Source organism: Glycine soja, chromosome 1 (genome assembly GCF_004193775.1).
Source record: "Glycine soja cultivar W05 chromosome 1, ASM419377v2, whole genome shotgun sequence".
Classification (NCBI taxonomy): Eukaryota; Viridiplantae; Streptophyta; class Magnoliopsida; order Fabales; family Fabaceae; genus Glycine; species Glycine soja.
The window spans coordinates 22,293,437-22,309,000 of NC_041002.1; the positions used below are offsets into that span (position 1 = coordinate 22,293,437).

Consider the following 15,564-nt stretch of genomic DNA (forward strand, 5'->3'; position numbering starts at 1 on the left):
AAGAAATCCAACAGGGCCTTGGAGTTGCCAAGCTCTAATTACGGGCCTCTGTCAGTTCTACGGAGTGCCTGTCACCCCCAGCAAGGTCATCAGGCCCCCTACTAATCGAGCTTTCATCAAGAAGTACTGCGTCCCCAGGCAGGCGCAGGGCGAAACACCACAGCAGCCTGGGGATGGCCGGCAGCGGGCAACAGACGCACCGCCATCACCTCTAGAGTTCACCTCAGCTCATCCACAAAAAGGTTAGAGCGTTGCTTACGACCCATGGCTGACCAATAGGCGACCAAGTCCAAAGCCAAAGGTAAGCAAATTACTAGGTCCGTGACCGACAAGCCATCATGCCTCCAGCTCAAGACGTTAAAGAAGCGCTACTAGGAGGCAACCTAGTAACTTTTAAATCTCTTCTTGTTTGATCACCTTTGTTTCTCAAGTAATAGTAGGACACACCTAGTTGCTCATGATCCTAGGAATTTAAATAAAACAAGCATAAGCTCGGAAGGTAGTCATACCTCACAATATATATATATATATCTATATATATGTTTAGGTAGAAAGATACCTTAAATATGCATGTATATAGCAAAAATATCTCACAAAACATATATATGTATGCTTAGGTAGCAAGATACCTTGGACACGCATGTATATAGCAAAATACCTCACAAAAATATACGTATGTTTAGGTAGCAAAATACCTCATGAAAAAAAAAAGAGCGGGCAAGAAAAGAAAAAGAAGGAAGAAAAAAAATAGAAAAAAATAGAAAAAAATAAATAAAAAATAAAAAAATAAAAAGTTGTCTAGCTAAAAAAAACAACATGCTTGTGAAAAGAGATAATTTCCAACTTTTCTTTGAAAGATTTTACTGATCTTAACCAGTTTTTGAAAAAAATGTGTATACACCTGAAGAGTGAATGCTGTGAAAAGTTTCTGAACGCCCAAGATAGACTTAGATGAATGCACAAATTGATAGAAGAACATATTTTGGAAATACTGGGTTGACTTAAAATAGGGAAAATGAATCCTGAGCCCTAGTGTCACATGACCATAAAAACTTGATGCTTGAGTGTCCACATGGGTGCATGCATGACCAGTTTTGCATAAAATTTCCTAATCATCATTGTTGCATGTGTATCATGGAAATAATGTAGGACATCCCCTTTATCCCCGAACCGCTGGCCAAACCCTGACATATATCATTACCAGCCGTTCTACAAGCCTTGAGCCAAAATCCCAACTTATCATAAACCTTGACCCAGGGTGAGAATGTCAATCCTTGCCCTCGGAAGAAAACAAAAAAAAAAGAAAAGGAAAATTACAATCAAAGAGTGGGAGAAAGCAAAAAAAGAAAGAAAGTTCGCGATCAAAGATCGGAAGAAAACAGAAGAAATATGCAGAAAGGTCTTTGGAACAGACAATATCTGAACAAAACAGAATTGTCACCAAGTTAAAAAAAAGGAAACCACGACCTAAAGTGGCCCTCTCCCTTTGATTGCCAACCAAAATCCTGTGCGTCGGTGACTTGTTTGCCTCACACTAAACAAAAACAAAAAAAGGAAAAGGCCAAAAACACTCAAAGCCAAATTTCCCACCAAGAAAACAAACCATTCCCCCAAAAAAAAAGTCCTATTGATCCATGATCATGCATGTAATCTTTGATTTGATAGGAAATGATTTGCAAAATCAAGTCATGACATATCTATGGTTCGGAATTATGATAAAACACTTACATGTGTGAGAATGATACACTTTGAGTGGTTTTCTTCTATTTTTGTTGAACCCAGTGCTTCCTCTAAATGGTCATTTAGAAATGAAATGCTAACATCCAGGGTCTCATTCATGGTTATAAGAAAATTTCATCAGCATACTCTCCTTCCCCAATAGACACATTGTTTTTCATCCAAAAAAAAACATATGTTGCTCTGATCAGTTGGAAGTTTTTGTCTCTTTACTGAAGTATGTTCGCATTTTAGTAAAAAAAAAAAACTCCGAGACTATTTTAGTCTCACAATTGTCAAGAACTACGTAGGTCTGAGTTCCTCATTACAAATTGAGGATACGTAGGAGCAAAAGCCCTGCTTTTGTCGACCACCCCACTTTTTGTTACCGTGACCCAAGAGTCCGGTGGCATGCGGAGCCACATGACCGTGGGATCCCCAGATTCATGTTTCATCCTTTATCATTTACATGTTATTTTGTTTTTATGACTTGAGGGACTAACGTTTGTTTTTTGTTGTTGCGATTGTCATTTGTTTTGTGCATGTATTTTGTTTGGACTATTGCGTTAGTGCTTACTTCGTTGCTATCAATAGTGTTTGTTGAAGTTCCAGAATCGTGTAGATTTTTTTCATTTTTAGGAACATTGTCCAAAATAAAAATAAAATGAACCGAAATCATGATAAAAAGAAAGAAGTGTTGTGAATAAAATGTCTACGTATATAAAGAAAAAGAAAAATGTTTTTATATATGTATGTAAAAGGAAAATGTGTATAGAAGGATTTTTGTGTGTGTAAATAATGTGTAAAAAGAAATTCTTGTGTGTGTGAGCGACGAGTGTATATAAAGAAACTTTTGTATAAACTACGGGTATGTGTGGGGAAAAATGATAAAAGGAAGTCTTTTGAGCATGAATAGGGTTTGTATATAGATTGTGTTGACGTCAAGAAAAAGAGTTCTAATGCGTGTACAGAAAAAGTTCGTCATGTATAAGAATGTAGGTGTACAAAGAAAAGTTTTCCTCATAGAGGGCAATGGATGTATAGTTTTGTGAATATAAAAATGAAACAAAAAGGACAAAGAAAGAAAGACCTCGAAGGTTGGCATGTTATAGTTAGGAAGAATAGATCATTCGTAGAGAGCAAACGTATCTTCTGGAAACAAGGGACTGATGCTAAGAATTTATTTTCCTGAATAACCGAGATAAAGAATGGGTGAATCCATTGAACTAATGAAAGAACATAATTTGGAAACGTTGGGTCTGTTTGTGTAAATTCCCAACCGTAGTATCACAATGCCATAAACGGGATGCTTGAGTGCCCACCTGGCTGTAGCCATGACTAATTTTGCACATTGTTTTCAAATCATCATTGTTGCACGTGCCTTGTGGAATAATATGGAAGTTCGGCCCGAGACCGACACCTTGACGCACGAATTTGTTTTGCCCCAGGTATCAAGATCGGGCTCCCACGATAAAAGACCCCATTGAGACACAACCTTAGACTTTTTTGAACCTTGGCCTATAAAAAAGAATCCTCATCCTTTCCCCCGAAGCAAAGGACAGCGAAATCTCCTCAAGGGAGAGCAAATAGAATGCTAAAACCCGATTTCCCAAAGAAAAGGAAGAAAAGAAAAAATGAAAAGGAAGAAAAGGAAAAATGAAAATAAAGAAAAGGAAAAAATGAAAACAAGGGAAAAGAAGGATTCTCGATCGAAGATCGGAGGGAAGTAAAAAGGAAATCGGAGGAAAACAGAATAATTCCCGATCAATGAAAGAAAGAGAACAGAAAATCTTCAGACCAGATAAATTTTCGGCAAGGTAAGTGACTGCAGGCAAAGGAAAACCCATGTTTTGGTGGTTCTCCCTTTCAGATTGCCACTCAAAGTCATTCTCGACTGGCGATATCCCGCCCCACTTAAACAAAGAGGAAAAGACTGAAACACCCAGCTTCTTCTCTAAAAAACACTACCCTCGGAAAAAATCCTATTGATCTGTGATCGTACGGTTGATCTTTGATTCGATAGGAAATCGTGTGCAAAATAAAGTCATGGTGCAGTTATGGTTTGGGATTAGGGTAAGACACTTGCCTGTGTGAGTTTTTTATACACTATGAGTGATTTATTCCCGGTTTCAGCTTAACCCGATGTTTCCCCTGCATGTTCATTTAAAAGTTAAATGTTGACATCCTGCCCTTCATTTTCGGTTTCAAGGAAGATTACCCTTGGCATAAGTATATTGTTTCTCTAAGATATGGTGCTCTCGCGAATGATTTATTTTTCTTTGCAAAAAGCATGTTTGCCTTTTTAGGTGGAAAAAACCGGTGGACCATTCGGTCCTGCCAACTACCTTTTTCGGAGCCCCATGAATTGATTGCCTAGAACTGTTCATGTGTCATCCACCGTCAAGTGCGGATCCTCTTGACTGGGAAATGTGGTCTTTGTTATTTTCCCGTTTGATTCCTCCACCAACGAGTTTGGAGCCATGCGTAGTGATTGCCTAGTGCAATTCTCCATTCTCGCCTTTTATTCGAAGCCCCATGAATTGATTGCCTAGCGCTGTTCATGTGTCCTCCACCGTCAAGTGCGGATCCTCTTGACTGGGAAATGTGGTCTTTGTTATTTTCCCGTTTGATTCCTCCACCAATGAGTTTGGAGCCATGCGTAGTGATTGCCTAGTGCAATTCTCCATTCCCGCCTTTTATTCGGAGCTCCATGAATTGATTGCCTAGCGCTGTTCATGTGTCCTCCACCGTCAAGTGCGGATCCTCTTGACTGGGAAATGTGGTCTTTGTTATTTTCCCGTTTGATTCCTCCACCAAAGAGTTTGGAGCCATGATTCATGATTGCCTAGTGCGGACCCTCTAGTGCAATTCTCCATCCTCGCCTTTTATTCGGAGCCCCATGAATTGCGTTTTCGTTCATGCATCCTCCACCAAAGAGTTTGGAGCCATGCTTCATGATTGCCTAGTGCGGACCCTCTAGTGCAATTCTCCATCCTCGCCTTTTATTCGGAGCCCCATGAATTGCATTTTCGTTCATGCATTCTCCACCAACGAGTTTGGAGCCATGCTTCATGATTGCCTAGTGCGGACCCTCTAGTGCAGTCCTCCATTCTCCAATGTGTTCTTCACCGTCAAGTGCGGACCCTTTTGACTGGGAAATCTGATCTTTGTTATTTTCCCGATTGATCCCTTTGCCAAACGTGTATATATGTATATCATATTATTATTGTTTTTGTTGTTGTTTGTATTCTGTTTTGTGTTGTGCAGAAAAAAAAAGAAGGAGTAGAGACGAGAGTCGTCATACACTAATCACAGAAAGGGCAAGACGAACTAAATCAGTGTCTTATCTTTGCTTTCCTCTTATCTCCGATAAAAGGTAAGTAAAGAGGGGCAACTGTCATACCCTAATTTCGTCCGGGGATTATTACTTGATGACATGCAACCTTTAATTGGCCGCTTCAAGATACTTGGTACCCATTTGTGCACAATATGAAAGTCCCGAGACGCGCCAGAAATCAAAAGGAAACAGGGTTATGCGATCCGTGGAATTCCGTAATGTGACGGAAACCAAAAGGAGGTGTTGTTGCGCAATCCGTGAGTTTCCATAACTTCTTCGAAAGCTAAAAAAGAGTAAATACGTGATCCGTAAGGATTCATAACCTTACGGAAAGAAAATAAGTATCATTACGAAATTCGTAAAGTTTCGTAACGTTACGGAAAAAGAATCACCAAAAAAATAAGGGGGTGCATTTAGTAAAAAAAGGGGGTACAAATAGCAATCAGGCCCACTTGGGCCTTCCAGATTCTTCCTCCAGAAGGCGGTTGCTTCTGGAGGAAGCAACCTTGCTCGCCTGGGCGAGCTGGATGGCAAGCTCCTCCCTTATTTTGCTATAAATAGGGTGAGGAGTGAAGAGGAAAGGGGTTCAGCTTTCTTGACACTTCGTATTCTCTTAAATTTGCTGAGGAAAATTGTTTCCGTGAAGAAAATCCAAGCCGAAGCGCTTCCGTAACGTTTTCGTGGGTAATTACGCGAAGATTTTCAACCTTTCTTCGACATTCATCGTTCGTTCTTCGTTTTCTTCGGTCTTCAATTGGTAAGTACCCCAAACCGAGCTTTTCAATTCATTCTATGTACCCGTGGTGGTCCCCATTTGTTTGATGTACTTTTATTCTCGTTTTCATTTACTTTCTGTACCCCCTTTTGACGTGCTTCAGTCATTTATTTAAGTTATCTCTCGCCTAATCAAAAAATAAAATAAATTTCCACCGATCATTTGATTTGTAATATCCGCCAATTTCTGTTAAAATGAATTCCGACCGTTCGGTCGTGCCGTAACCACGTTGAAAATAAAAAACGAGGTAAAATAATAATATAATAATAAAAAGATACCTTTTAGTAAAATGAAGCGAAAAAATCAATCGAACGTTTTCTCTTTGGGATTTCTCATTCATAATCGAATTGACTAATAACTAAAGTGAAACTAAGGCTAAAATCAACTCGCCTAGTCAAGCTCGTCCACAAAAAAGTCACTAAAAATGGTTTGAAAGTTTATCATCTTAGTTTTCCTTATCAAGTAAATGGATCATTTTTAAGGTCCAACGCCTTAAAATGATCACCTTTCAAGTAAAAAGAATTGCTTGATTCACTCTTAAGAAAGAACTACGTAGGTCTGATTTCCTCTTCAATGGAGGGTACGTAGGAGCAAAAGCCCCGCTTTTGTCGACCTCAAAAAAATAAAAAAGAAATAAAAGTTAAGGTAACACAATTTCCACAATTCTAAAAATAGGTTGTTGTCCTTTGAGACAAACGTGAGAGGTGTTAATACCTTTCTCAAACGTAAATACAACTCCCGAACTTAGAATTTTTGTTTTGATCGGTTTCCTTCGGTTTTTCCGACGTTTCCCACAAATAAACGTTGGTGGCGAATCCGCGCATCTTTCCTCCTTTGGAAAGCGCACCCCTGTGAGCCTCGCCTCGCACACCCGCAAAAGGGCATGTTGCGACACACCATAAGGGCATTAAGTGCACGATAATCAATAAACATACACCAATAACAATCCTTCTTCTTAAAGAGGAACTTTGGAGAAGAAAATGGACTACTGGTAGGTTGTATCCAACCAGTTACAAACATCTTGGTAACATGAACCTCAATTTCCAATTTTTGCACATATGGGTACTGATACGAACGCATGTTGACCAAGGTAGAGTTTGGCAATAATGGAAAGTGGTGGTCAGTGGATCGTGGTGGTGGCAATTGTGTGGGCTCTTTGAACAAGAAATAGAACTCATGAAGAAGGTCACGAAGGTAAGGGTTTGTGACAACAATAGAGAAATGCAAACCCTACTCCTCTAGTTCAAAAACCCAAAGGGAAAAGAATTAGACCATGGAGTCACCTTAGGCCAACTTGTGCACCTGGCTAAAATAGAGCAAAGTCAGACCCGAGTCGGATTCTCCCTTCAATTCTACATGCCTTGATCCATGAGCAAGCTTCATGGTCAATGCTTGATAGTCCATTAAAACTGACCCAAGTTGCTTAACCAATTGGGCACATAAGACAATGTCCTACCCACTTATCTCTAAAACATAGAGGTCAACATTGAATTGGCGGCTTTGGATCATCAATTGCACATTCTTGTACATGCGGTCACAAGTCAAGGACTCCCCATTGCCTACCAAAACCTTCAATATAGAAGTCGGGATCCCTTCTAGGCCCAAGGCATTAGTGACACCTTGTTGAACGAAGTTGTGGGTGCTCTGACTATCTACCCATATATGAATTGGGTAGTGGTCCACTTGGCCCAAGATTAGAAGGGTTTGATTTGAAGGTCTTGAACCATCCAAAGCATGGAAACTCAATTGGACTGGTTAGGCCTCCAAAATAGGGCCCAAATTTGCTCCATGTGGGCCTTAGAATCAGTATAGGCTCCATGGCCATCTTGAATGAAGTACGTCTTCCTTTTTGGCTACCAAGAGAAAAATTCTAGTGCAACAACGATGACTGTGAAAGAAACACTGATCGTAATAAAAATAGAGGTTGCGCTCCCACCAGTTGGCAATTTTGGCATCAAAGAAGTGCTTGTACTTTAGCAGAGACTATGGTTTAGGAATTAACTAAGGGAGTTGTTGGAGGGGTTGCGGATCAGAAACATGCCGATGAAACAAAGGAGTGAACGAGCATGAGTGTGAAGGAGATAAATGCAAAGTCAAAGGACGAGTACAGGTGGACTAAAGCTGATCAAGGAACTTCTCCTCATGCAATCACGCAAGGCCTACCGCTTTGGAAAGCATGGTGGGCTAGTGAGCTAGGACTTCATGCTTAATTTTTTATTTCAATTTCGAGATAAAACAGCTTAGCAAGAAAGAGGGGTTTAGCCCCACAAAGCAGTTAACTAAAGCCTCAAAATTGCTTAAATAATCAATAATAAAGGAGGCTTGGATAAGTTTGAAAAGCTTGTCGTCGAGATCACCAAAAGCAGTTGGGGCAAAACGAGACTCCAAAGCCTGGAGGAACTACAGTCATGAGTGGATCTGCCCATTGTGATACATCCATTGGTACCATACTAATGTTGATTAGTCAAGGTCAAAAGAGGCACAACAATGATATGTTCTTCTGCAAGGGTAGCATGGTAATCAAAGAGCTGTGAGACTTTGAAAATCAAGTTGTGAGGGTCAAGGCTGCCGAAAGGAGGAACATCAAGCTTTAGGAAATGACACTGTGAGGAAGTGGTTTCAACTGTGGAATCGTACGAGTTGGCAGTAGAACGAACCTCCGATGCTAGCACGAGTTTGGCAATGTCGTCCATGTGGTCAATAAAGGATGATTGCAAGCGGGTCAAGCGTTGCACTATATCATCAAGTTTGTCAGGGTGGGTACTGGAGTTTTTGGATCGTGTTGCAACAACCATGAGTCAGAGAAGGGAGAGGAGCTCTCAATGAAAGCACCAAATGATGAGTAGTATTCTTTGTATTTAAGGCTAGAGATACCTCCAAGAAGAATGATAGAAGAGAATAGAAATCAAAGTATAATCTGCATCCTTACAAAAAAAGAAATTACAAGGATATATAAATGAGCTACCCATGTGCTCATTCTAACAGAATTGATCCTATCATTTCTAACAATACTCCAATTCATCACTAATAAAATCTTATAGTATATTCTAGAAGCTACTATTACTTTATTATCAATAGTAAATAAACTCTAAACCCCTTATTTGCTTAACAATCCTTTTGGGCCTTCTCATTTGTGCTCACATCAGATTTAGACTTCTTTTTTTAATATATTAAATCCTAGACTATCAAAAGGAGTAGCACATGGGTGTCTAGCTTTTTTAATAGGCAAACCAATACAATAAGATATGTCGTGGACCATGTTTATACACGTGCATCTCTCAGACACCCAAATAGATCTAAGGGTTCTTGTTACTTGAGCATTGTGCAAGACCCACACCACTTGTGCATACTAGAATTCATCAACCTTGAATAACTTGATTTGAGAAAACATGATGAGAAGTGTGAGAGAAAGAACAAAGATAACAATTAAAGAAACAATTAATGGCAGAGTCTCCAATCTAACAAAGGACCAATTTGTACTTTTTAATTAAGATAAATGATTAAAATAATTTTTTTAAAAGATAAATGACTAAAATAAAATAAAAAATCAAATATATCGGTTTGCCTTTAAAATTATGATACCACCAATATGGTGCCTCCTACCTATATAGGGCACGTTAGACACGTGCAGCAGGCATGCTTCCACCGACCCGATTTTGGCCAGAAAAAGTGAACAGTGCGCGTGCCCATTGCTGGCAGACATGGAATGTGGTCTCCGAACGCTGCTTCCCGAATGCTCTTATTGGGACTTCTTCAATAGCAGCACAATGAAAAGAACTAGTATAAAAAACAGAAACCCAACATTTTTCTCGTGAAACGTTCTTCGTTGACCATGGAGCTCTCTGTGCCCTTCAGATTCCGATCACGGAACCTCCTCTCACCCTCTACACACATACCCATCACCTACCCTTCCAAGCATCAACCACCCTTTTTAACTAAGTTTGTCAACAAACCCAAGATTTCTAAACTAACGGTGAGAGCGCAGAGAAGGGCACCCATTGAAGGGCTGAGCGATGAGTTGAACGCTATAGCTCGTTGTAACCTTGACTTTGCTTACACTCGAAGAAGGGTCCGCGCTGCTTTCGCTGATATGCAGCAGCAGCTGGATCATTGCTTGTTCAAGGTTCGTTCAGTTTTTATAATGGTTACGGGAATGTTTCAATTTGTTCAAGTTTTGATGTTTATGTTTTGTTTTTAACATTTTAGTATTGAGTTATTATATTATTTGGTATTTAAAAGTGGCTACTTTTATTGCCTTGATCCCTGAAATTTTCATTTGTATAACAGAGCAACATTGCCTCAAAAAAAAAAAAAAAAAAAAAAGAAAAAAGAAAAAAACAAAGCAACATAAGTTGTCACATGATGCCAAGCTTTTAAATTGTGATTGCAGTTTTGTTGCAATCCTCAATGTTACAAACAGGGACATTGTGGCTGTAATTGCGGTTGCGAAGCCTTATTTAAAATCTTGCTTCATAGAACGAAGTTTATAAAAACCTTGCTTTATGGAACCAAGTTATATATAAACTCCTTTAATTTTCCTGGGTAGTACTTTGTTCGAAGATTAGGTGACTGACTGATGTTTTCACCTCTCGTGCTAGAATGCTCCTGCTGGGATCAGAACTGAAGAAGTAAGATTTTCTGCTTTACCTTATTATCTGGGAGTGTGTTGATGTTCTGAAGTTTTTTTACTTTGACTAGTTTGTTACCTTGGTGCAAAGTATAATTTATTTTATATTTTTTGACAACTAGTGGTACGAAAGGAATTCTAGGGGATTGGAAATTTTCTGCAAAAGCTGGATGCCAAAGCCTGGCATTCCAATCAAGGCCTCTGTGTGTTTCTGTCATGGATATGGTGATACTTGCACCTTCTTTTTTGAAGGTTTGTAATGGTGTGTGTTGTGTTATATGTTTCTAACGAAGCTAAAGTTTGTCGTGCATGATTTGGGGGACGATTTGAATTTTGTATTCAGGTATAGCCAGGATAATTGCTGCTTCTGGGTACAGTGTCTTTGCAATGGACTATCCAGGTTTTGGTCTTTCAGAAGGATTGCATGGTTATATACCAAAATTTGATTATCTGGTTGATGATGTTATAGAGCATTATACAAAAATTAAAGGTGTGTCTTTTTCACTTTTCAGTATCCATGGTGTCATATTGATATTTGTTGTAATATTTTTATGCTAAAAGAAATGATGTTATTGATCATGTTTTGTATTTCAATTGACAGCCAGACCTGATCTCAGTGGCTTGCCTCGATTTATATTAGGGCAGTCAATGGGTGGAGCAGTTTCTCTTAAAGTTCATTTGAGGGAGCCAAATAATTGGGATGGAATGATACTTGTAGCACCAATGTGTAAAGTAAGCTCATTCCTCTGTATTTTAATTGATGCTCAACAACTTCATTTTTATTTTTATTTTTTATTTTCGAAGTCATGATTCAGCTTGAATTCCTTTATCAATGAATTGTTTCAAACTATAAAAGAAGTCTACCCTGTAAACTGTGTATTGGTATTACTCATGACTTTTAAGCAATTTGTTGCTGATGCAGTGACAATTGCTATTGTGATGCAATTGTAAAGACCTCAAAACCTGCAATATTGTAAGCACTGTTGCAGTTGCAAGCTGCAACAGTGGCATTACTATATTAAACACTGACAGTCTGATACAGCCGCATCTCTGTTTGCTTGCATTAGCATGTAAAAAATATAATCATGGTTAATTTCTAAAATGCAGTGTCTCCGTCAATTCTTTAATATAGATGAGGGACTACTAAATGCTATTGTCAATGTCTCTGGTGAAATATAAATAAAATGTAATATATTTCATAGAACTTTGAGATTTACTCAGAGTGGACCTGATTTAAAAGTCCATTTTTCTAATCATTTTTGTTGTTTGATATTCAAACTATGTATTGATTTTTGTTACTTTATTTTTAAGTCAATTGTAGTAGTTTTACAAGCACAGCACATATTTTGGGGATGTTCATATTGAGTATATATCTGAATTATGGCATAAATTTAATTTATACAAAAAAGAAAAATTACAGCATCAACTTTAGCCTTTAGGACAATATCCTGCTTTGCTGGATTTTGCTAGATTATGAGTGTAGATTGAACGTCTTACCAGGATTTAATTAAAGAATAATAATTCTGAGACACCAGAAAGCTGTCCCTTCAGCGAGATAACAATCAAACTAGAAACCAATCATTGAAAATATGTTAATTAATATACAGGAAAGTCTGTGATTTGCCTGATGCTGCAGCTAGCAGTTGAACACTTTAGGAAACTGTATAAAGGAATGGTATCCAAAATTTTCTGTGAATTAGAAGAATCTTTACAAATGTCTATAAGGATTTTTTTCCAAATCAGGATGGTAAAAGGTACAGCAATCTGTGAGAAAGGTATCTACTCTGAGAAGTGGTGCCTGGGCAATACTTTGGGCACTGTATCCTGGGAGGGTATAAACCTTGTCAGACACTACCTTATTTCTTAAAAAGCAACATGAAGAAAGGAAGAAATCTACTATGTTGGCTCCTTAGATTTTTGGTTGTAGTTGTCTGTAATATGTCTGATCTACATAGATTAAGTCTTTTAGCCTCTAACTATTGGACCTTATTTGCATGATTCCCTTGACTACGTGAATCATACTGGCTTTGGGTAGTCTTAATTTTAATGGAAATGAAAATAATGATTTAGGAATGATCAGATTTCAATGTTTCCCTGGCAAAGCCATGTAATGTTTCAGATACGATCTTGAAATTGGAGACCTTTCAAAGGATTAACCATCAAAGCAATTTGGACTGCTTTGGTGCTTTTGGACATTCATTAGATACCTGATATCGCTTGGAATAGGCGTAACTAGTTGATTCATATGAAACATTCTATCTACTAACATTATAAAGAGCTGCAAGCAATAAATATCATGATAAGGTGATAAATAATAAATTATTTTAAGCTGAATAAAAAATGAGTTTTGATTTTAGTTCCTTTAAATTGGGGCTGCATTGGTTTTAACAGTTAGATGAAACATGACTTGCTGATCTTCTGTTACTGGTAAGATTGCAGAGGACGTGTTACCATCAGATGCAGTTCTGAAGGTATTAACTCTTTTGTCTAAAGTGATGCCAAAAGCAAAGCTCATCCAAAACCAGGATATAGCTGATCTGTTCTTCAGGGAACCAAGCAAAAGAAAATTGGTTGGTAACTTTGCATCATTAATTATGGCATGCTTATATAATGAAATGAATAACCATTTATTTTCCATTTCGTGCTTTGTTTCACTTCCTAATTGTTTTTAAATTTGTCACTCATCATTATAGTTTTAAATTTTGGTTGTAATTGTTGTCTTATATATGTTGCAATTACCACGATAGTAGGAAACTACAGCCACAATTGCTGTTACAGAAACTTCCAAAACTGCATTGTAGTGTCCGCAACTGTAGTCTTGAAAACAATTTTAAATCACACTCATCATTTACGTTTCACTTACTACTAGATCCATCTTATCTGCATGAAATATGATCACATTGCAGCCAGTTGTGCTGTTTGAAGTAGCAGTTTCCCTGAGCATATATATTTTAATCATAGAGGTTGATAATGATAGGAACCAGAATAGGAATGGAAAAATTAATCTATCGTTGATACTGAATTAGAATGATATCAAAGGTATAAACCTCTGTCACAAAATGAACAATAGAAAACCAATAAATAACAAATTATAGAACCCTTTTTCTGAGAAAGAACGAGCTTCTTCACTCAACCCCACCAAATATTCCTTCTAACAAATTCCTTCACACCCCGTCTATACAGAATTGTTTCCATCTCTCTCTCCACTCATCACTTGCCACGAGTCATTTCTGTTATGCCCCACCTATCCCTTCAAATCTCATCCTACTCTTTTCACTTCTCTTTCTTATTTGTTAGCTCCTAACTGCAGGCCCAATAAGCCCAACAATGGGTGACCCATCAGAGGTTCACTTTCATTTGATCATTTAGTGCTTTCCTTCCTTTTACTTATATACTATACATGACTTTATACAAGTCTCCATTAAGGGGGTGCCATTAAGAACCTTAAGTATCTTTCTACAAGTTTCCCATTTGCAGGGTTACTAAACCAACCACATTGTTATCTATGAGGGGGATACGTGCGTCTACATTAACAGTTTTTGCCATAATGAAACTTTGTTCATTCTGTTGTCAGTCTCCATCTGCCCAACTCCCCAGCCCCACCCCTTTATTTGCATGTCCTATTAAATGAAACCGAAACAAACCAAAAACAAAAATGTGAGCTAATTGATCTATAGTCAAACATTTTTATTCTTCAAGTGTTATTCTTTGTAGGCTGTTTACAATGTTATTTGTTATGATGATAATCCACGGTTGAGAACTGGCATGGAACTTTTAAGGACCACAAAAGAAATTGAGTCGCAAGTACACAAGGTTAGTTATTTCTTTACCTCTCTTCTCATTTTCCCCTCCTTTCTTTTTGTTGTCTTCTTTTTCTTACAGAATTTAAATCGAAATTATGCTATGGTTATTTCTCTTTTTACATTTGCAGTAATTGTCACATAAAAAAACATTAAATTGTTCTCTATTGATTGAGTGTGTGATTGCAGGTCTCAGCGCCATTATTGATTCTTCATGGAGCAGAAGATAAGGTGACTGATCCATTAGTGAGCAAATTTCTTTATGAGAGAGCATCTAGCAAAGATAAGACTTTAAAGCTCTATGAAGGTGGTTACCACTGCATTTTGGAAGGGGAACCTGATGACAGAATATTTGCTGTACATGATGACATTGTCTCGTGGCTTGATTTTAGGTGTTCAATTAAATGAGGTCTATCCATGGGTAATTGGCCCCATCTTCCTGGCCTCTCTCATTCTTAGAGTCAATATATTTTTCAGGATTAAATATATTTTTGGTACTTATAAAATTTCAGATTTTTAGTTTTAGTTCTTATAAACTTTTTGTCTGTTGCCTTTTTTTTTGTCATCAATATCTCCCTTAGAGGGACAAAAATGGGCAAAATTTCATTTCCCTGAAATTGATGTTGATGACAAAAAATAAACAAGAGATTAAAAATATAGGGATTAAAACCAGAAATTAGAAATTTTATAGGAACCAAATTTATATTTAACTTTCTTTTCAATATATATATATATATATATATATATATATATATATATATATAAGGAATACTGCATCTAAACTTATTAAATGAAAAATAAGTGTGAAAATTGAAAATGGATCTTAATTAGTTCTCTAGTCCAAAATTATGTAATTCATCCAAATAAATTCCAACTCATAGCTGTATCTTGAGTATAAAGTGTTGGATCATTGTGCCCACCAAATTATTGTCTTTAAGTTGCTTATATTTTCTTCACAATGTAGATATGAAACAATTCTTGATTTTGACATTTGCATGACCAAGCTTTGGAAAGTATTTTTAATTCTTTTTGGTCTTTGCTTTAACCATTGGAAAAGGATATTTAGAATAATTGGACCTTGATCGGAACATATCAGCTTTAGCCCACATGCAAGTTTAATGTTTCTAGATTCATAGTTAAAGACATATTGGTAAACAGGACATTTGTTTTAGTCTCAAATTGTAACAATGAGATTTAATGTCTAGGAGTAGTCACAACATCCTAGACAACGTTATGAAGGTCTTATTATTTGACCCCAGACGAAAGTATTAGTTACTCAAGGTTATGGATGAAATGTTATGATAAGATA

At 37.5% G+C, this 15,564-nt stretch overlaps 1 protein-coding gene across 1 annotated transcript; it reads left to right on the forward strand.

The window, feature by feature from the left end:
- Window positions 1–9,451: 9,451 nt before the first annotated feature.
- On the forward strand, window positions 9,452–15,245 carry LOC114413270 (caffeoylshikimate esterase-like). Its single transcript, XM_028377564.1, has 8 exons — window positions 9,452–9,951; window positions 10,427–10,456; window positions 10,578–10,707; window positions 10,799–10,945; window positions 11,057–11,187; window positions 12,888–13,025; window positions 14,170–14,268; window positions 14,445–15,245. The coding sequence occupies exons 1-8, from the start codon at window positions 9,661–9,663 to the stop codon at window positions 14,661–14,663; spliced, it is 1,185 nt and encodes a 394-aa protein (XP_028233365.1). The 5' UTR covers window positions 9,452–9,660; the 3' UTR covers window positions 14,664–15,245.
- Window positions 15,246–15,564: the final 319 nt, after the last annotated feature.

Bases quoted from the DNA above. Each gene is read 5' to 3' on its own strand.
- LOC114413270 (XM_028377564.1), top strand. From the start codon at position 9,661: ATGGAGCTCTCTGTGCCCTTCAGATTCCGATCACGGAACCTCCTCTCA. The intron at 10,946-11,056 runs GTGTGTCTTTTT...TTCAATTGACAG, and splicing joins GCATTATACAAAAATTAAAG to CCAGACCTGATCTCAGTGGC. The intron at 13,026-14,169 runs GTTGGTAACTTT...TATTCTTTGTAG, and splicing joins AACCAAGCAAAAGAAAATTG to GCTGTTTACAATGTTATTTG.